The 20,688-nt window shown below is 44.8% G+C and overlaps 1 protein-coding gene across 1 annotated transcript; it reads right to left on the bottom strand.

Annotated features, from left to right (window-relative positions):
- Positions 1 to 891: 891 nt before the first annotated feature.
- MCM10 (minichromosome maintenance 10 replication initiation factor) lies at positions 892 to 19,703 on the bottom strand. The gene is made up of 19 exons (XM_009285500.2): positions 19,697 to 19,703; positions 18,539 to 18,859; positions 17,641 to 17,745; positions 16,912 to 17,046; positions 16,221 to 16,395; positions 15,240 to 15,405; positions 14,307 to 14,474; positions 12,785 to 12,901; positions 11,139 to 11,338; positions 10,043 to 10,143; positions 8,881 to 8,976; positions 8,655 to 8,772; positions 7,493 to 7,721; positions 5,764 to 5,923; positions 4,967 to 5,085; positions 3,968 to 4,081; positions 3,040 to 3,185; positions 2,785 to 2,827; positions 892 to 2,400 (listed from the first exon to the last, which is right to left on the bottom strand). The coding sequence occupies exons 1-19, from the start codon at positions 19,701 to 19,703 to the stop codon at positions 2,317 to 2,319; spliced, it is 2,604 nt and encodes an 867-aa protein (XP_009283775.1). The 3' UTR covers positions 892 to 2,316.
- Positions 19,704 to 20,688: the final 985 nt, after the last annotated feature.

Raw genomic sequence — 20,688 nt, 5'->3', positions numbered from 1 at the left:
GCTAACACAGCCTGGCATGCAGTTGGGCTTCTTTATTGCGAGGTTGGATGTCTTTGTATCATGCGTCCAAAACTGGGACAGCTTCAGTGACAGCGTAGATCCAGCTGGGCTTGTAAGGTCATGCTCGAGCTGCCTCTCGTGGGTCTCTGCCTCTGCTCTCGCTCCCAAGTATCGGTGGAAATGTATCAGCTCGGTTCGGACTGGAGACCCCGCAGGCTGCTCTGGCACGGTGCTGGGGCTGCGTGCCCACATGGCAGCATATCCCAGTGGGTAGCTCCCCTCCTGCCTGCTTCTGCTGGGCCGGAGCCATCTCTGGCACAAGAACCGTATCTCCAAAAATAGACTGAGGCACATAAAATCCATTACATCAATCTCCCCCACTCCTTGTTTATTGCTGGGGTTTAAGCAAAGCAATGGGCCTTGGTTTCTTCATCCTATTTTTGCATACAAGGATGAATTCAGAGTATCGCTCTCATTCCTTGACTCCCAAGGAGGCACATACCTTTCCTACATATCGCAGTCCTGGGGGCATTTATGAAGATAAAGCATTACCCCACCTTTGACAGTTTAGTTTCTGCAGAAATCTCCTTTTCATTGGCCAGAGACAGAAACTGAAAAAAGCCTGAAGCTTTCAACATACAGGCTGAAGACTGATACCGATGTGGAATTTCATGCTGGTTTTGTGGACTCCAGGTGAGAAAATCCTGTTGGTCTGAATGAGAAAACTGCGTGGCAGACGGAGTTACGGACCACAAACCAATTCCTTTTGGTGATTCACCACCAAGCTCTCAGGCAAATGAAGATGTTGACCAAGCAACTCATCCTCTTCCTCAGAGAAATTATACCATACAAGCCCAGGAACTGTTTTATTGCACACTGTGTTTATTCTGAATGAGAAATCAACAGGAGACGTTGCCAAGCAATGTCACAGTCACCTACCAGTGACACCCCACCCATCAAATGATATCAACATGAGACTGAAATGAATGCAATATGCCTAGCAAAGTTGCCCAGCAAAAGCACCAGTAGGAGATGAAGGCTGCAGAATACTGAGGTAAATCGGCCCAGTTGCTTCAAATAAAAGCAACTTCTCTTCCAGCCCCTGTGCAAGCAAACAAAAGAGGTATCGACAAGGCCACTGGGACACGTGAGACTGTTGGTGGCAGTTTCACCAAATCACTGAGGTACTAGTGGTTTTAGGCACTTAAAAATACCCTGTGATCCTACTGAGCACGAGCTAAGGGCAGCAGAAGGATCAGGTCCAGGAAAAACTGGCCAAATGCCACAGGCATCCCTACAGAGATGTGCTTTCAGAAAAACACCTGTATAAAGACAGTCCTTCTCAGGAGCCAGCCCTCGCAGACCTCATCCTGCTTGGTCTGAGACAGCTACTGTCCCCCAGGCAGCTGTGCCAGCAGCCAAGGTTGACATGGTGATGACTGGGAAAGATTTCAGGAAAATTTAAAATGCCAGAAAAAGGGTAAAAAGTATTAAATGTAACCACTCAGCTCTTTAAAACCACTCACAAAACAGTGCCAGATTCATTAAAATCCTTTCCAAAGTGGGAGCTGCAGGTTTGTAGCCATAAAGGTGCTGCAGTGTGGATGGTGCTGGGAACCCAGTATGGGCTGTGTGATAGGGAAAGGGCTTTCAGAAGAGCTCCCGGTAGTCTGCAGTGTAAACACCACTGGTTTGCAATGCCAAAGCCACTGAAGGGGTTTTTTAAGCCAAGGAGACAACTCAGGAACTGTTTGACATCTGTTCTTAAAGGTTCAAAGTGAGTAATTTTGGAGCCAGTGAAGACTGCTCTGTGACTACAACCCTCTCACACCCCTTTTTGGCCAACAGCTGAAAAACCTTGACAGGCTGGCATTTACGCACCGCAGCATTAACTTCACAAGTGCTTATGGAGTATACAGTCCACCCCAGTTCATGATGATTTGTCACTTAAAATCCTGGTGAGGTCACTACAGCAGCCATTCAACATAAATTGAGGGATCCCTAGGGATTTCTTGGTACAAATTCCTTTCTAGCTGTCTCTTTTCTAGGTTAAATCTTGTAAACAAGTTGTTAGTAAGAAAGAACAGGCATGAATGTGTATTTCACATGCAGCCTTATTCAGTCAATTTTAAAAAGATCAAAGCTGAATATCCATGCAGTGGCCTGGTGGAGACTTTGTGGATGTCCTTCTCGTCAGGAATTGACTCCCCTGCTCATTCATCCCTAAAACCAGAATCCTCTTAGCATTCCAGTAAAGAAATGTGTGGTTTAGACATAGAAATCCATCCTTATGTTGTGAAAAAAATCAACTCCAGGTCACTTAAGACTATTGAGAAATTTTGGTTGTTCCTCCCCTCTTGGTAAAAGTGTTTCTCCACCAATCTTCGGACCTTTTTTCTCCTAGAAACATAAACCATGGAGGAAAGAAGTTAGATGTGTGGTAAGATGTCTCCCAAACATTTTTTTGACAGAGGTTCTGGAAGGGCTAAATTATCTGATTAAATATTGACAGACACTCTAGGAACCTTAACATTCTGAATTCTTACAACTTTGGTCAAAAGCAAATTCCCCACGGTTAAATAAAACAAAGCTTCAAGAACAGAAAGCAAGAAAAGAAAGTCCATTAAAACACAGCCTGCAGGTACCTGTATGTACCTGACAAAATGCAGAGCTGCTTGGTTTTGCTGGGAGCTCGTAAGGGCACTGAAGCAAAGCGGGGGACAAAAGTACCAAGAGAAGCAGCCAGAGTGCTGAGGTGCTCAGAAACTGCTGGCTCACACTTACCTTTAGCATCCCGTCTCGCTCCCACTTGAAGAGGCCACAGGTACTGAAAGATGAAGATGGCAGGTGAGGACCACTGTGGTGTGTGTTTGCTGCACGGTATGAGGGGGTCCAAAACTAGCCCCTCACCTTTCCCACACTGCTTAGCACAAGGACTAACATTCTCGTTTTAGGACATGGTTATGTGACTCCCAACACGTTACTTGTGAATGGACAGTAGAAAAGCCCCAGTCACTATTTCATGAGGTCACTTCTTACCTGCACAGCTTTTTTGGGAGCCTGTCAAGGGAAATAGCTCGGTTGCCACAAGGACATTTGAAAAATCGCTTGATGGCATCATGCCAGTGGTAGTCATGGTTATCCTGCACACACATCTCCAGAGGCTTGAAATAGGTGTAATTACACTGTCAAGGAGGAGAAAGAGAGCTGTGAGTGCTCCACCAGCATGTGAGACCTGTTCTGTGGGTCGGTGACAGATAACATCCAGAGGAAAGCATCTCTGTCTTCTCCCATCCTGAGGAGCCCACCAGTCTGAGAGATCATCGCCCCAGGTTTTGTCACTGCTCCTTCTAATGCCATCTTCCCCTTTTTGCCACTACCCTGTGGCCCTGCTCCCAGCACCTCATGGGGCAAACAGTGGCCCTCTGTGCAGCCCCAAAACAGAAAGAAAAGGCAGTGAGAGGTAAAGTCCAGCATGGGCTGAAACTCTGGGAATGGGAGATAACCCCTCCCTTCCTCTCAGCACATTTAGGATAGTAACAAAGCTCCACTCCTCTTCCTGATGGCAAAGTCCCTGGAAATGCAGACACAGGAATCACACCCAGTGTTACGTTTTCAAGGCACTTTGCTTATTTTGTCATCTAATACGGGGAACTGAGGGTCCTGTTACAAAGCACTTCAGGGAAGAAACTGATAAATATTTTCAGTACACCAACACCCAAGGAACCCACTGGCATAAACATCAAGTTGAGATGTTCAGCACAGCACTAAAGCCTGGTCTTCATGTCACTCAGTGCATGAGCTGCTCTCAGCAACAGTCATAAGGAATGAAACTGTCTCCATTTGATCCCTGCACTGGACTATAGCCAAGAGAGTGACTAATGGGGAGTCTGCAGGATGATCCAGCATCATTTTGTACAGTCCATGCCCCACTCCCCTGCTGTCACCTTGGCTCCCCTTCACTCACTGTTTTACATGTCACAACTTGACATTTCACTTCTTTAATGCTCCTCATCTTGTCTTCCATTTCTTCCTTTTTCACCAGGGGCTGAAAGTATTGCTCCTGCAGTTCAGCCTCAGCCTGTGGGGGGACACAAAAAGGGTTGTGGGGAGATAAAGATGGGAGAAGCCGCTCCATAAATGACCTTAGGGCAAATTACTACCGGGCCTGCTTGAAGCAGACTGCAGTCTGGGAGCCAGAGAAACATCAAATATCTCTTGCTTCAAAAAATCCATATAGTGCACGTGCTGTTCTTCACTAACACTGGAATGAGTCACCCCTGAGATGTATGAGTGGGAGGGTTTAACAGCATATACTACTAAAATAAGCACTTACCTACGAGGACAGTGCAGGGAGAGGTTGGGTAGGCAGATGTAACAAATGGAATTGGTTCTTAGCCAAAATACTACTCCTCAGAAGACCTTAAAACAACCAGGACTTCACACCAATACAATGTGTCCAAGACAAGAGCCCTGTGCCACTGGAGGTGCTTTATCCCTGGGAATGTGCTCAGCAAAGACCCCAATGGGAGAAACCCAACCTCTTAGCTCTTAAGGGCAACTGCTGGCATTTCACAGGCTCCACAACTTACATGGGTCCCAGATGAAGGTGGCAGCTGTCTTCATGTGGCCAAGATGTCAAGAAATGAGGGACAAAATAGGTACATGGCTAATTTGGTTTTAAGGTAGAAGGATTTATTTGATCATCCACTAACCAGGAAAATTCACTGATTCTTCCAAACACAGCAAAAAAAGACAATGGCAACTTGACCTTGCCATGGCTATGGTAATAATGCTGAATAGCAGGCACTGTGCCCTGTGTGCTCAGAGACCCCTGACCCTACTCATCAGGATGATTTGGTGCCTATGACATGTTTGGGTGCCTGCTTCTTGCTGAAATCATTATGAGGAGTCCAGACAGCTCCTTAGTTCTGAGCCCTCAGTCATGGCTGGATTGAGGCCATACCTCTTTTAGGACATCTGTGTGCTTGGACTTGGCATTCAGGATTTTCTGGAACTCTTCTGACTCCAGATAGGCCAGCTGCTCACACCGTTTCTTTTGGGCAGGCTCCGGTTCATCCATATCTAGGGAGACAAAAGTGCTCAGTCCTACAGAAGCCAAGTTCAAAACAAGGTTGTGATCTCTAAGCATGACCACTGTAGGAGATTTTGGAAGTCTCAGGTCTCTCAGGCAGATGTTCAGGTCAAACACCAGCCTTTCATAGTTCAGGAGAACATGAAGCCAAGTTCAAATATGGCTTCAGAAAAAAAAAAAAGCATTTTTTTATATAACATTGTATCTTCTCTCAAAGTACTGTACTAAGAATTTTCACATCACTCCCAGGGGAGAGAGCAGTGTTGCCTCCCTGACTGATGGAGAAGCTTTAAAGGGAACTAAACAATTCATCCAAGATCACACAGTAAATCACGAGCAGGCAAACTCAAGTTCCCACAGAAAATTCAGATACGTTCACAGATGGGACTATTTCTTGGTTTCCCTTGGTTAAGCCAGCCATGCATTGCAGATGCTCATGTGCTGGAGGAAAGGGAACAGAGATGAGGACAGGGAACTATCAGCGATTACATCTCTCACTCTCCACAGGGTTGAGATTGTTTAGCCTTTGCAACAAACCCTTTAAGTTCTAAACAGACCTAACTTGGCCTCTCTTTGGCACAGCAATTAAGTCCTTAACCCAGCAACTAGTGCTCTGTTCAGCAGGACATAATCATATTTCTTCTGTTCTAGAAGCTAACATCGCATACCATTCTCTGCTTCTGTACCTTGTGGCTGAGCAACATTTTTCTCAACTCTTTCAACAATTTCTAGGACATCATCAACGTCAGCTCTTTTCCTCTTGACACTGTTCGGGTCAGCTTGAACAAGAACCTGGCCTTTTGCTCGTAGTCGGTGTATCGCAGCCAGCTAGGAAACAGGAAAGAGCAGTGAATATGTTGGTGACCACTCTAGTTCCCATGTTCCTACTTCCAGAAGTAGCAGAGGAAATCTGTCAAATAGAGGAGACAAGATCCACTGGCCTGAGCACAGAGCTGGCCAAAGAGAGGCCCAACAAAATTCCCAGCTCTGCTGTACATCTAATTCACCACATCACCCAACCTCTCGTGACTTCCCAAACCACAAAATCACTCCTCCAGGGGTGTTACCAGGCTTGATATCTCTGCAGCTGTGCTTTAACTGCTTCACAAATCAGTAAGTTTTCCAGAGGAATCAAATCACTTGAGATTTCCACATAAATTGGTAATAATTGGGAACTAATAGAAAATTGCGTACAACTATTCCTTTCCATACTCCCAAAATGTTAAGACTCCTTCTTCCTTGCTGGAAGAGAAAAGTTTCTTTGGCAAACATGTGAACAGATTTGTGCCAAGGAAAGATGCAGTCTGTTCTGGCTAGACACCAAATTTGTCCAAACTCATGGCACAACATAGCTAAACCAGTTTAGTTCCCTGTTGCTTACCTGGCAGATGGAAAACACCCACAATACACAGCACTAGCAATGCCAAAGAGCAAACATGCGCAGTTTAGCACTCCAGGGATTTTCAGCACAAATCCCCTGCCCCTTCCCAGCACTTAAGGGTTTTCATGCTTGTAAAACAATCAATAGTGACAGGCCTTGCTCTCCTTTCTTCTGTAAAAGTCACTTCAGCACCTCCCATCCTGGTCCAGGACCTATCCAGAACCTGATGCTTTAAGGCACCCCAAACTCCCAAAACACAAGAGCAAAAGAGCAGCCACTAGTGGACAGAGCAGCTCCGTCCCACCTGCATGAAGAACAGAGTGCAAGCAGAGCAACACAGCTACTCCAAACTGCTCTCCCAAAGGTAATGTCCCCAAGAGGTGACAGACTATGTCAGGTCATGAAGAACAGAGTCACTTCTACTCACAGAAGCTGCTAGCGTGCATAAAGAGGTGTTTCTTCAGCAAAAAGCTTAGCATCAGGCTCACGACTTAAGAGATGCCTTCTCTCTCCATCCCCTTTTCCCCAGTCCCATCCCAAGAGGCTCCTCTGTCCCCTGTCCACGCCCAACTGGCATTTGCTGAAATTGTCATTGTGTCAGTGGCTTCAGTGATGCTTGTCTTCAGAGAAGATCAAGAGTAAGCTCATGAGCATCACACGCAAAACAGATCCTAACAACTCGCTGCTGACCAATTCAGGTGAATTTTGAATTAGCAAGAGACACCAGCTCCTGTGGCCAAATGTCACAGACACAGCCCCCTCTTTAGCAGCTGTTCCACTGCTCTGGAGCTTGACTACAGGCAAGATGGTAGCATGAACCTTGGTACTAACAGCTGTCAGGAACTGCAGGTTTCTTGTGTACTGTAATACAGCCCAGTCTGATCCCACAAATCAGAAACTTTGCCAATATCAGCACTGAGCTGTCCTGTATCTGATCAAAGACTCCTCTACTACCACAAACCAAACTTCCCTTAACCTGCCCTTCTTCATACTCAAAAGATTCAAAGAGACGTTACCTTTTTGGCTTCTGCCAAGCTGTCTAGCTTTGGTGTTGGAGGTGGAGACCCGTCAAAGAAGAGGATATCATCTCCTTCTGAGAAGCCTGTGCCCAACCTGGGCCTTTGAGGAGTTGACATTTTTGCAGCTTTGGGAAACTCTGCCCCAGGTATTGAGGAATGGAGCGAGGACTGTCTGGAGGAGGACGGCAAAGCAGGGCTGCTGGCTTTACTTGTGTTCTGGAGGAACCTTGTAAGACAAGAATAATCCATTGAAATAGAGACACAAGTCAAAGAGACAGAAAGGTTTAAGAAACAGATAGGAGTGGAAGGGATGCAGACTGATTTTTCACTAATTGGCCTTTTATTGCTAGAAAATCATGCAGCAATTCAGGCATTCAGGAGAGGAAAACAAGACTGGTAAGGAACTCACTGGGTCGCTGAAATCAAGAGTGACTTGAAGTCACCAGAAGGAGTGAATGACTAATTGCTTTCCAAAACAAAAAACAGAGAGAAGCATCAAATGAAGCTGGGAGGTGGGAGCTGAAAGCACAAAAATGGGCTTCTTTGCAGAACAGGTAGTTAAGCAGTGGGACTCCTTGTCACAGGAGTCACATAAATGCTTAGGTTTACCTAGATCATGGTGAAGAGGTTGGACAGGTTCATGGGAAAAAAAAAAAAAGCCTTCAGAAATATTGTGACAGACATCACCTCTAGCTTGGAGAGTCCCTGAAGTACATAGTGTTGTAGGCTGGAAGAGTATTAGGGGGAAATATCATCATGATTGTGCCTAGTCTTATTCTCCTTCAGGTTCTGTTTTGGCTCCCATTGAGCCTTTTGAGGCTACTTGGCTACATCAATCTCAGTCTCACCCAGGGTGGCTCTTCTGAGGTTCTTCAACAAGACATGCAAAAAACACTTGGCAAATCTTAAGGTTCAGAAGACCCTTGCAAGCCAGGAAGGAACAGAACCAGGACTCCTGACCCCAGTTTCCTACTCTAATCAGCCTCTTCCCATCATGCCTTCCAGTTGCTGGGTACTGTGCTGGAGCATTTGGTTCTCCACTGAATACTGGGGTATTTCTATTTAAATGAAGTTTTTATTAAAACAGCAAAACACCTCCCACAGTTATACTTAGGGCCACAATAATGGAACCCTTCCTGTGAAAGTCAGTATGTATTACCGCCTCTGAATCTCTTCAGATCGCTTTTTTCTGGCCTCCAGCAATTTCTGTTTCTGTTGCTTGAGCAGCGCTGAAGCAGAGACAGACTGGAAATTGGCCCCTTGCTTCTTTTCAGCATCTGGGAAAAAAAACCAAACCAAAACAAAATAAAAAGCCACTACTGTTTGCTCAGAAGGAAGTTGAGTGTTTTCAGGAGTGGGTTTTCCTTCAGGCAAAAGGACAATACCTGCTCTGGTCCAGTGTTTGCAGAGGTTTCGTGCTCCAAAAGTTGGCTGTGCCAGCAGTTCCTTGAATTCCTCAGAACATTGCATGGGTCTCTTTGCTGCACCTGGAGCAGACGAGGCAGAAATACAACAGATTTGGAGCCAGGAAGGGAAGCAGGCCTGGCTTTAGAGATGTAGAGTAGTCTAGGTTGGAAGAAACCCCTGTGGGTCACCTGAGTGAGCACCCCCAAAAAGCAAGGCCAACTTCGTTATATTTGGTCGCCCAAGGCCTTGTCCTCACAGAGCACATCACAAAGACATTTCTACCCCTTCAGCAATTTCATCAGTCAGACAGTTCTCCATCAGCCTTGGCTGTCTGTGGTGCTCCCACTGTTCCCATTTGTAGAATGCTTGAAAGCCCTGAAGCCACCACATCTTATCCCTGGAGCAGCTAAAAGCTAGAGACAGGACACACACTATGTTGCCTGAAATGGAGGCAACTGAGGGAACTGAAAGATGTGAATAAGACATCTAAGTTACATCTAGAGCACATCATAGTTCGAATAATCTGTCATCTGCTCTCCACCGAGCATAAAAAGGGTGTAATATTAAGGGCTTTACAGAAATTAAATGGAGGCAGAGAAGATCAGTGACACCCCAAAGGCGATGGGGACATGCTTTGAAGATCACAAAAGAAAAGCACTAGAAACAGGCTGGGTACTCAGGAGGTCCCCTGCATTGCAGACCTGACTGATTTATACTTAGTATTCCTTGGAAGCTAAGATTGACAGAAGTCATCTAGTTTAATCAAACAAAATAAATTCTCTGGTTCAACGTTCTTAAAATTTTGAAGTTTTAAGATTGAAGATTAAATGTGAAGATTCGCATTAATCTGGCAAAGATCTGCTGTCACTGTCCAAAGACAGAACAGGACACTTAATTCAGGGGCACTGATGAAAAAAAGATGCATGGAGCTACACAGTTGCTTAGTTACATTTGCCTTGCAGCTGCAATCTCAAAAGGGAAGAGGAGTTTTGATCAGTTGAGAAAGCAGCCTGCAAACGGCTACCTCTGTAGCAAACCAATTGCCAGATTCATTCAGTGAGTAGCGGGGTCCTGGGACACAGCTACACGTCAAGCTGGCAATATCTGGAGGGTGAAGAGACTACATGGGTAGTTAGGTACCAATTTTCTGCCTGGTTTCCTGGACAATTGCATCAACTCCTCTCACGACCAGATTGGAGAGAGTGGTTTGAATCTTCCTTTTCGGCACTGCAGCTGCTGCACTAGAAAGAGGAAACAAAACCAGAACATCAGTTTTCCCATGCATAGAGCAAGGACAGGAGCTCGAACGCTAGCCCAGTGCCTCAGCAGAACTCCAGCCACCCTAAAGTGTGCCTCTCTCCTGTCATCTGGCTGTCTTTGGGAAGGATGTGGATCTAAATCCAAATTCTAGCACAATGTTTAGGATCTCCCATTTCTCCCTGGGTTGAGATATGTATTTCCTATGCATTGAGAGAAAACTAAACGTAGGTAAAGGCTAAGCTTTGCTCACAGTTAGTTCCAGGGATGGAGAAAAGGCTAGAATTGCTTCATTACTGCGGAGTCACACCAGTTATCAGAGGGCAGTGGTAAGGGAATGAAAGCCGTGTGTAAGCACAGGGCTTGATCCAGCTGTGACTCAAGTCTTTCCACAGCTGTCTTCAGGGGGATTGGGATGAAGGACCTGGCCCCTCCATGCTACTTATGAGATGCATACTGATCTACTGATCTTGGTCACTTAATAATATGCGGGGGTACTACTGTCTCTTCATTAACACATAGTGATACTGTATTATTTCAGCCAAGGAAGAGAGGAGGAGAAAATACAGAATACACTGAGTCTTGGATTAAATGCAATGAGCCATAACAAAATACGGTAAGGGAATGGCACTGAAAAATACTCGGAGACTTGAATGCTTGGGATCTCATGATAAAATTCATTTCATCTACTGAAACACAATGCCGCCTGGCTTCACAACAGAATATTAATTTAGAGGTAAAAACACCCCTTACCACATCTTAGCGCTGACCGTTAAAATTTTCCTATCAGATGCGGCTCTGTTACCCCATGGGGCCAGGAGGATTACACCAAATGTGGGGCATTTATTCCTCTCTGGTGAATGTAGTTAAGTCAAAGGGATCTCTACCTAATTAGACCCCCTTAGAGATAGCTTCAGGCTCACTTGTATATGGGAGGGAAATTCTGTTCAAAAGCAAGGGAAATAAGTGGTTATCTTACACTGAGGCTGCATATGCTGCTGAAGAGACACCTCCATAGTGAAACCCATCCTGACACAGCCTCTCCTTCAAACTGGGATTTTTCCGACCAACTTTTTTGGGAATACGGCCACCAGAGAAGGTGGACTGCAGATCTGCCCGCTTCGAGCTAAGCTTCTTGTACTGGGATTGTATGTGATACTGACAATATTCACAGTCGTTCTGAAAAGAAATGGGAGAAGCCTGTTGCAGAACACTAGCAATTACAATTTACTTCATTCCTCTCACCCACACACATCCTTCTATGGCTAAACTGAAGTAACATCTCTATTGTAGTAGATAGGTCCAGCATTTGACCAGCTCAGCAAACATATGCCCACACTCCAGCAATGAAAAACAAAACTAAAATTGCCCATACTAATCACTGGAAAAAAACCTGTGCATCAAGGAATTTTAAAGCTATTCCTTGGCTCAAGTCAACTGAAGTCCCAGGTCCTCTTGCCCAGATTCTGTACTCTTGACTCCGAACTGCATGCAATTTTCTTACTGGTATGAACACAAAGGAAAACTAACACCGGAGCAAGATATTTCGTGCACTCATTTCAAATTAATTCATCAGTTCTCAGTGTCCGTCTGAAGGAGTTTAGAACTGAAGATAGTGAACCTGCCAGTCAGAGACAGCAGTGCCATAAATGCACTCACTCAGGGTGTTCTTTAACTTTTTACCAAAAAAATAACTCCATTCTCATTGATATTCGTCTGCCCCAGATTTGTATAACTACAATTACCCCACAATCAAACATTCTTTGTCAGTAATTAAACAGACAGCCAATTCCTTCATGAGGTTCTTCTGCCAGACAGCCTCCATCTATGGTTTGTTCCAGGTGGCACTGGAACACATCACTGACATTGAGACCCCTGTGCACAGCCACCTCGTGGAGCAGGTCTGCAATCACAGCCTTGTTTGCTACAGTTACCTTCTGTATTTGTCTTCCTCCCATTCCACACACTTTGAGTTTCTCCCCAGTTCTTCATTCCTTCATTTTCTCTCCTCCTTCTAAGTGCTACCCAACTAACTATAACCCTTCTGACTTAGGGTTCCTTTCAGATAACGTAACATCACCGTAGCCATGAAGTGACATAGTCCACAAGTCCTTTAAACTAGTACGAGCCAGTACTGTCCCTAAAAGAAGAATCCCAACACCTTTTTCCTCTCATCTCCAGTGCCCCACGTTCAGGTATAAATATTCTGCCAGCTTGAGGGCACGCTGGACTAGGGAACTCATTGGGTTAAAACCATCTCCGAAAAACACAGCCATTCCCAACAAAAACCTCCTATTGTTTTACCTTGGATCAGTTCTCTAGTGCAGTGCATGGAAGCTTGCACCGGTGCAAAGGAGCCTGAAAGGGTGTGGAGACGGTGGCAGTCATGGGTCAAGACCATCTCTTTTCACTGCAGCACCAGCTTTGCATTTAGGTAACTACTGTGCTGCTGCCACAGTGCCATCAGAGAAGCAGCTCCTCTGGGTTTCATTTCTCAGTTTCTCCACCCACTTTAGTCGCAAGTCAAGATCCAGAAACAAGTCAAAGAGTTGGAGCATCAGCACAAAATCAGCAGCCAGATTTTTACCAACAGCTTAAGGATGTCCTAACTACTGAGATACAGACCAGGTTCACAATCTGTGCACAAGGATCACCGTTCTTCTTCCTGGCTTTGCAAGTGCCCATGTCCAGAGCTTCACCCATGAGGAGGATCTTCTGGGGATGGTCAACAGACAAACACACCTAGAAAGAAATCAGAACATGCCTTGAGGAGAACTGGATGGGCTTCTCTCTAGATATCACTGGTTTGGCTCTGGTCCAGTTTGGTACCTCTGGTATTAACAATGCAGTTTTAAAATGCAGGCCTAGTTTAAGAAAGCCACATGTCCTGTTCAGATTGAGAAAAGGCTCAGTTAAAAAGAAAAAGTTAATTTCTTTCTCACAAAGAGATGAAAGTCATTGGATTTCTATGCTCAGAGCCTCAGGAAACCAAGGACCAGCAAAGGCAGATCTAGTTGTGCTATAAATGATGGTCCTCCACAACCTCTTGGCTCTGATGCCATCATGGCAACCACACTCGGCAGTAGATGGGAAGGAGATGTACTAGAGCTTGTCCCTCTCCATATGTCTAGGTCCAATCAAAACTGACCCCTGTGCAAGAAGAGTGCCTACTTCACACAACCAAAGATACTAGGAATTGTGTCTGTAGGTAAGAAACACTTTAAGTCATCAGTTTTAATGTAGTTCTAAATGTGTACATTTTAGCTAAGAGCAGCCATTCTTAACAGTTAAATACAGCCTTTACATTAGATCTGGTATGCCCTTCTACTCACCAACAGGACTTACTACTGCTTTTTCATGTTAATTCAAGCAATTATATAGCTTAATAGACAATTAATGAGATTCTTAATTTTTCCATTTGGAGAATTTAAAGTGCAAAACACTACATCACCAGCTACTAGATTGCAATTCCACTTGACAGAAGTCAGTAAAAATGGTTTCCATTCCAGTGGAATTAAAAAGATATTAAAAAAAAATAATTTATTAGCAAAATGAAGCCACCTTAAATGTTTTGATACATACAGAAAAGTAATTCATCATGCTCTGCATTTGTAAGTAATTGATTAAACAAGCAAACTACTATGTATCAACTATGTATCAATACATAATACATCATTTGTTTAATAAATCAAATATTGCTGCTTCTTAGTCATGATTTTGGAACCAGGAAACATTTTGCAATCACATCTCATGCTTAAATAAGAAGAGAGAAATGAGCTTCCCCACCTTTTTCAGCTTTGAGAGACCTCTAGGCTGAAATAGGCATTGCACTGAAGTAGCTGAATAAACTGAAATGAAAATACACTCCCTACATCTGTGGTAGAGCCGACTGCTACCGAGAGCAGATTAAACTCTTGAATAAACTCTGATTTTAGATGCTTAATAGGACTTCTTGAAGTTCAGTCTTCCAGAAGGCCAGGAGCAAATACACACCATGCAAATATCTAAATGCAATTCAAACCGTTTAGGCAGACTGCTGTAATTTCAGCCTTAACATGTGTTCTAAAGCTAAACCTCAAGCAGATATGAAAAAGTTCAGCTAGGGGTTTTTATCTACAGCTGACGGGCAAGTGAAAAATCCTCTCACCTCATCGGAGCCTTCTTTAGGTTTCATAGGATTAGCATTGAGCAGCCCGATGACTGTGCCTTGGTCTGTCTTCCAGTGCTCTTTGTGGACATCACCGAATAAGAAGAGTGAGACACACCGATTGAGATCCCGTAGGTCGTTCAGTCGCCAGATACTGAAGGTTCTGCCCTGGAACAGACATTGGCTTTCCTTTCAGCTCTCAGTCCAGGGACACTGACTGCATCCCTTCTTGCTGTTGCTTTTAAAGAGTTATTCTGATTTCCACGCCCCTGGGTTTTCCTGATTTAGAAAAGCACAATTTGTAACCTCAGAAGAGGTTAGATATAGTATCTCCAGCCATGCCACACAGCCAGTTCTGGGATTCTTAAAGGCCAAAATAGCACAATAATTCTGCTACCACCAATCTTCCTGATATTAAAGCTGGGCAGCACTCTTGCTTGCTGAATAAAGAGGTTTTTACCCCACTGAACAAACAAAACCAAGGCATATCTAGATCTCTGTTTCATCAATGACTTTCTATAGGACATGTACACCATTTAGGACAGAACGGCCTCTAGGGAAATGCTGGAAGCAGAATGCGTTGGCACATTTAAAACAAGAGGGCTGTCTAGAAACCCTGGGAGTCACAGTCCTTTTTTTCACACTGGCATTTAACATATAACAGTGGATGAACAGATTTAAGACAGATTTATGCCATGGTTACATTAGCCGATGCTACTGTCTGGGACAGTTGCACCAGATAAGCTAAGGACTTACCCTGAGGACTAAAAGCAGCATTACTGCATGAAACCAGACGAGCCAAGACCTTTAATACAGTAGCTTTTCATTAACTACATGGAGTTGGCTGATTAAGTTGAAGACCTAATTAGTTTATCAGGAAAGAAGACCAGCATTTCACTTGAACTGAGCAAGGGATACAACAAAGTTACTTACATTATTTGCACTCTGAGGAGTGGTCTTCTTCACTATGACTCCAAACGTTACCCAGTCTATTTCCTCCAGATTTTCTGCAGCAAGTTTGCTCTTCAGCTGGGACAGTCGGATGAGCTTCCGGTTAGCCATTTTCCTGTCCATTTCAGCCGATGAAACCCGGGGTTTTCTACATCAAGTGAAAGCATGTAAAAGAGAACACATCCATTGGCATAAATGGACAGAGACAATCAAAACCATCCAGCATTCTTCTGGGGAGACTATCTCTTGCTGCAAAATGCCTCTGTGCCTTATTTCACCCAGAGTGCACTTCAAACAAAACCCCTCAGTTCAGGACTCTGTACAAATATCAGAAAGCTACTGATCATGCTGGGTTTTGTCCAAAAAGCTGCACCGCAACTTAGCCCCAAGCCTGCGTTAACTCTGCTCATTTCAGGAAGGACTGAGTACCATGACTGTCTGAGCAAGGTTTGGAAATTCAGCATGGTTTCTGGTGAGGAAAGACACCGTGAGTATTCAGAGACCTCTTGTGGCCACATCGAGTATGGGGATCACGAGTGGCTCCTGAGGCTTCTCAGTGTGGTGCAAAATCTGCTCAACTGGAGCACAGTCAGGCGTTGCACATGCCCACTGCATCCCTCCTCCACCACTGAGGACATCCCAGGGAAGGCAGTGCTAACAAAATGATAGGTTTTTTGTTAGAAAAGAGCAAAGGTGAAAATAGAAATATGGTAATAAGCCAAAAGTCAATGTTACCTGTTTACTGATCAATCAACCAGCCAATGCTGTGGCTTTGCGTTACGTCCCCTAATGACAACTGACTAATCTGATATGGTTAAATGATGTATATACAGCAAATCAGAAATCCAGTCCTCCGCGCACCACTTGTGTGACTAGCATCACAGGACATTGGATTGATTGCATTTTCTCTCCCATTACTGGAGGGTGATGTCCCCAGACAGAGCCCAGTGCTGGGCTGCTGACCTTAATCTCAGTCCCGAGAAGGTTTCCACAGACACTGGCTGAGTTGTTGCACTGGAGCATGTAGGCATGTGAGGAGTCTTCTCTCTGGTCACCTTACTGGGTGTGTTCCCTGTGGCAGACTTGAGAGGCTGGAACGCCAGACTGAGGACTTGTCGTGGAGGAGGAGTCTTGTTCTCTTTAGCAGGAAAAAAAGCAAAAAAAAAAATCTTGATAATGAAAGAAAACTTCTCAACAAAAATAATACTAACTTACACCCGACCAGAGACAGGAGTCTAATATAACACACTTAAGAAAAAGGTGTAAAACTGTCTTATTTGTACTGAACTGGTCTCCCAGTCAGCTGGGAACTGACAGCTCCAGATCAGTCACATGTAACTCAAGCAATGAATTCTGCCTGGTGAGGAGCTTCCCAGAGCAGCTCTTATTTTCCAGGCAAGCTAAACTGTAGGATACACAGATGCAAGCTAGACTGCTGTCAGTGTCCAAGTTAACCGTAGCAGTACAGAGCATAGCACCCATTGCAAAGAATACAATAACTAACTCTGTAGTGAGCTCTGCTCCGCTGTGACCAGACTGCTACTGGTGCACTGACTAGTGTAAAACTATCCTGGATGTGTCTACACCGCTGCTGTGAACTAGACAGGCTTTCAACAAAAGTGTGTTTCAGTGAAAGGCAGACTGAGAATGGTACCTGCTGAGGATGCTTTTGATTTCTGGATTCCTCGCTTGGCTGGCGGTAAAGGATTGCCCAGCTGGGCTGAGAAACATGGTGACTCTTGCAGCTTCTGAACTTTCCTTTCCTTTAAGGGTGGACAGGGAGATTTACCTGGCCAAGAAAACAAAAAATTATTTATGAGATCTCAGGATCTGGACTCAAACACTAAGAACTGCTCCAAATTAAGTAATTCTCTGAATAACAAGTCCACATAGAAGCCCTTCAGCTAAGTTGCCAGCATCTGAAATGCAACAGCCAGAAAAGCCCCAATGCCTTTTCCTCATGATGACCTAAAACTCTGGATGTCACTGAAACCACAAAGCTGTGGAAAGTAGGAACATCCCCTTGCTTTTCAATTTTCCCATGTAGTTTCATTACTACACCCCATGTGCTACAGCAACAAATATAGTTGTGTTTTCTGGGTGTACCAACGTCTGCCAGTGAGAAGGGACACTTCCAGCAGAAGACCCTGGAGCACTTCAGTCATGAAAGATGCCCCATGTAGAATCAACCCCTGATGCAGACACCAAAACTGCAGCTCATTGATTTAGTCTGTAGCCGCAGGAAACAACCTGTGTGGGAATACACCAGACCACCATTCCTCCTCGCTACTCAGTGCCCACTTTGGGATTATCTGGAGTCTTGCCTATAAACTGCAAGTTGGTAGGTCAACAAATCATAAACCCATTTAATTAGTCTCATTACCAGGGGTTTTCTTCTCAGGGCCTGAGCTGGACTGCTGCCCAATAGCAGCCTTTTGCAACTGCTCCTGTAACATCTTCATCTGTTCCTGCAATTTTCTCAGCTCAGCTAGGAAAGAGAGGAGAAGAAAAAGGGTAATAATGAAAACAGCGGGAAGCCATTGCTAACAGGGATTTATGAGATCCCTGGAAGTCTGGCAGTTTTACTACATCATAGGAACTTAGAAAACAAAGACTCGAGCCACAATACAGATTTACTTGAGTCTACATAGCTCACAGTGAAGGGACACTTTTCCATACAGCCTGGAGCTGACTTCTCTCATATAAATATTTTACTTGATTGTGGTATGCTCCTTGCCACGTTGCATATATCTTTCCTACTGAACATAAGACAATTTATATGGCTGATGATTGCACTCCTTACTATAAAGAAATGTTTCCAATATAATCAAATATGTGGCCCAGAGACGGGAAGGCTCAGTGGCCAACTCTGCTTCCGCACTGACTGGTATGGCGGAGCCTCCTGCTGATAAGTCCTGAGGGGGAAGGGATTGCTGTGCTGGTGAAAGATGCCAGGATGACAGCCCTGAAGACTGAAGCAACATTGCTCTTCATCAAACAAGGCACAGGTACATAGGCAACCTTCCCTGTCCTGCTCACCACAGCTAGTTTAGTCTCCCTAGCTTACTTCAGTTCTCTGTCTTTCTTTTGGAAAAACAGGTTTGGTGAGTTTAGTCATTGAGGACTGAAAACTCGACCTAGAAACTTTCACAAGGACTTTCTGTATTGCCCCTCTGGGCACCATCCTAAAGTAAGAAGCAGCAGGCCCTGCCTTCTGCCCATTAGCCCTCTAGAGACAAGATATATATCACAAATCAGATAAAAGATGCTGTTACAGAAACCTTGCAGTTCTTGGTTGGTTTTCTCTTTTGCCTGACTGGGAGCTGAAGTGGGGACAGTTTCTTCTGCCGCCTCCTCTTCCAGCAGGTCATCTACATCTCCAAACAGTGCAGCCAGGTTCTCCTTCTGCTCATCAGTCATGCTGTCCTCAGCGTCGACCTCCTCAGTGTAGGACGCATCATCTTCTGCATCGAAGAGCTCATCGTATTCATCTGGTTTTCCCCCCTCATCCTCTGAGGCATCTTCCTCCTCAGCAGAATTCCCTTCCTCAGTTGCCTCGCTTTCTTCCAGGAGGGAGGCCAACAGATCCAAGTCATCATCAGCTAAGGCAAAAATTAAACTCAGCGTTATTTCTGTCCAGTTAGAGGAAAGCTGCCATGGAATAAAACATCCAAGATACTCTAATCACAAGCTAATGACAACTTAGTTAATGAAAACACAAGTTAATGAAACTAAATCAGAGCAGCAAGTGGAATTCTTAAAAAACTACTTCAGCTTTGGCTAAAGGAATATAAAGCAGCTTCCTGCTGTCTGGTCAGATGGAAATGTGGTTGCAGACACTCTCAGCTTGTGATCCAGGCTGGCTGGTAGGCAGAAAACTTGCAGGCCACTTAGCGCTGGCTTTTCCTCCTATGCAGCTGCTTGTACAATAGCTGCTGTTACAAAGAAAAGCCTTGAGACCTGTAAAGGTGTAGCCAGGAGCTCTACAGAGACACCCATGTGGCTTTTGCCAATAGAAGCTGAAGAGGAAGATGCAAGGCAGGCAAGAAAGCATATTCTCACATATGCTTTGCTCAAGGAAGAGAGTAGAGCAAAGAAACATGGATCAAAGGTACAAATAATGGAAAAAAGAAAATCAGCTACAGAGAGAGGAATGGGAGAGAGAGCAGAGCTGAACTGCAGAACAAACCAGGAAATGTATTTAGCCTTTGCTGCTGAAGAAAACACAAAACCAGGGAAGGGGCAGAGCAGCCTCACAGAAAGGTGGCAACAGTGAAGGCAAGGGGCAACCTCAAAGGCCTCCCCAAATGAAGTCAGTGCAACATTATTTCCCTTGCTAAAAAGTTTACCAAGATTTCTGAACACTTGAACTTATTAACTAACGTATTAGTCAGAAGACAATTTTCCTACTGAAAGTAAAAGACTACTTTCCCCCTTACCGTCCATGATTTCACCAGGATTTCTTCAAGAGTCCCTCAAGCAAAAATATTCTGTTATGGGGAGAACAACATTGATACTGTTAAAATAGATATAGCTCAACTAGAAATACATGTTTTGTTCAGGCACCTTATTTGATGATTTGCAAACCACCAGCTTGTTTTTGTTTACAGCTGCAGATGAGGGCTCCACTAAATTTAAAATCTCCATGTACATTTTCTACATCTAAAGTCTGATCTATGCTGAACTCACTGCAGCGCAAGGGCATTACTTTTAGAAAAAAGCCCATAACAGACACAGACTTTAAGAAATGCCTACCATGTTCTCCTAGTAAAAACCATTTCCACCTCATCAGTCCTGTGTTATAATCATACTTAGCATTTAACTAAAGCAAATTTTCCAAAATGGATTCAGTCTTCATTTGAAAATGGAAGAAGGTAGCAAGGCTTCGCTCTCTTCTCACAACACAGTTCTTATTCTTAAAAGCATACATTCTACATTTCTCACAGCTCCTCCATTTCATGGACACATGACCATGAAAAATAATCGCATAGGCAGACATAAATGGCCAAGGGAAGACTGTATAACAGAAGAGAAATCCTCTGGGGATGGATTACTCACAAACCCAAACTCTAACTCTGTGCTTGCAGGTCTTCCTGCTGCAGAGACTTTTGTTTCGCCCATAAACTCCACTTTTAATAGTTCTCTCTTTTCTCTTGCTCCAGAATATTAATTTTCAGCAAAGAACAAAACAAAACTCAAGAGCATACACGAGCAGGCGTGGCTAGTGACCACCACACAGCTCCGGGCTCCCGCGGTCCTGCTGGTGACACCGGCCCCGGGGTCCACCCTGCTGCCGAGCGGGTCCCGCGGGGGCTCACCCGGGCGGCCGCGCGGGGGGCGGGTCACCCCGGGATCTCCCCCTGACGGCCAGCCCCGGGCACCCAAGGCCCGGCAGAGCTCGGCTGTGCCGTGCCGTGCCGGCCGCCGCCCG

Source organism: Aptenodytes forsteri, unplaced genomic scaffold (genome assembly GCF_000699145.1).
Source record: "Aptenodytes forsteri isolate BGI_AS27 unplaced genomic scaffold, ASM69914v1 Scaffold87, whole genome shotgun sequence".
NCBI classification, from domain to species: domain Eukaryota; kingdom Metazoa; phylum Chordata; class Aves; order Sphenisciformes; family Spheniscidae; genus Aptenodytes; species Aptenodytes forsteri.
Note: the sequence above shows the minus strand (reverse complement) of the source record. Positions and strands in the feature narration are given on the sequence as shown.

Excerpts from the sequence above, each read along its gene's own strand:
- MCM10 (XM_009285500.2), bottom strand. Across the intron at positions 12,902-14,306 it reads CTAAAGAAGGCTCCGATGAG|GTGTGTTTGTCTGTTGACCA; the intron begins GTGAGAGGATTT and ends ATTTCTTTCTAG. Across the intron at positions 10,144-11,138 it reads GCAGCATATGCAGCCTCAGT|TGCAGCAGCTGCAGTGCCGA; the intron begins GTAAGATAACCA and ends TCCTCTTTCTAG.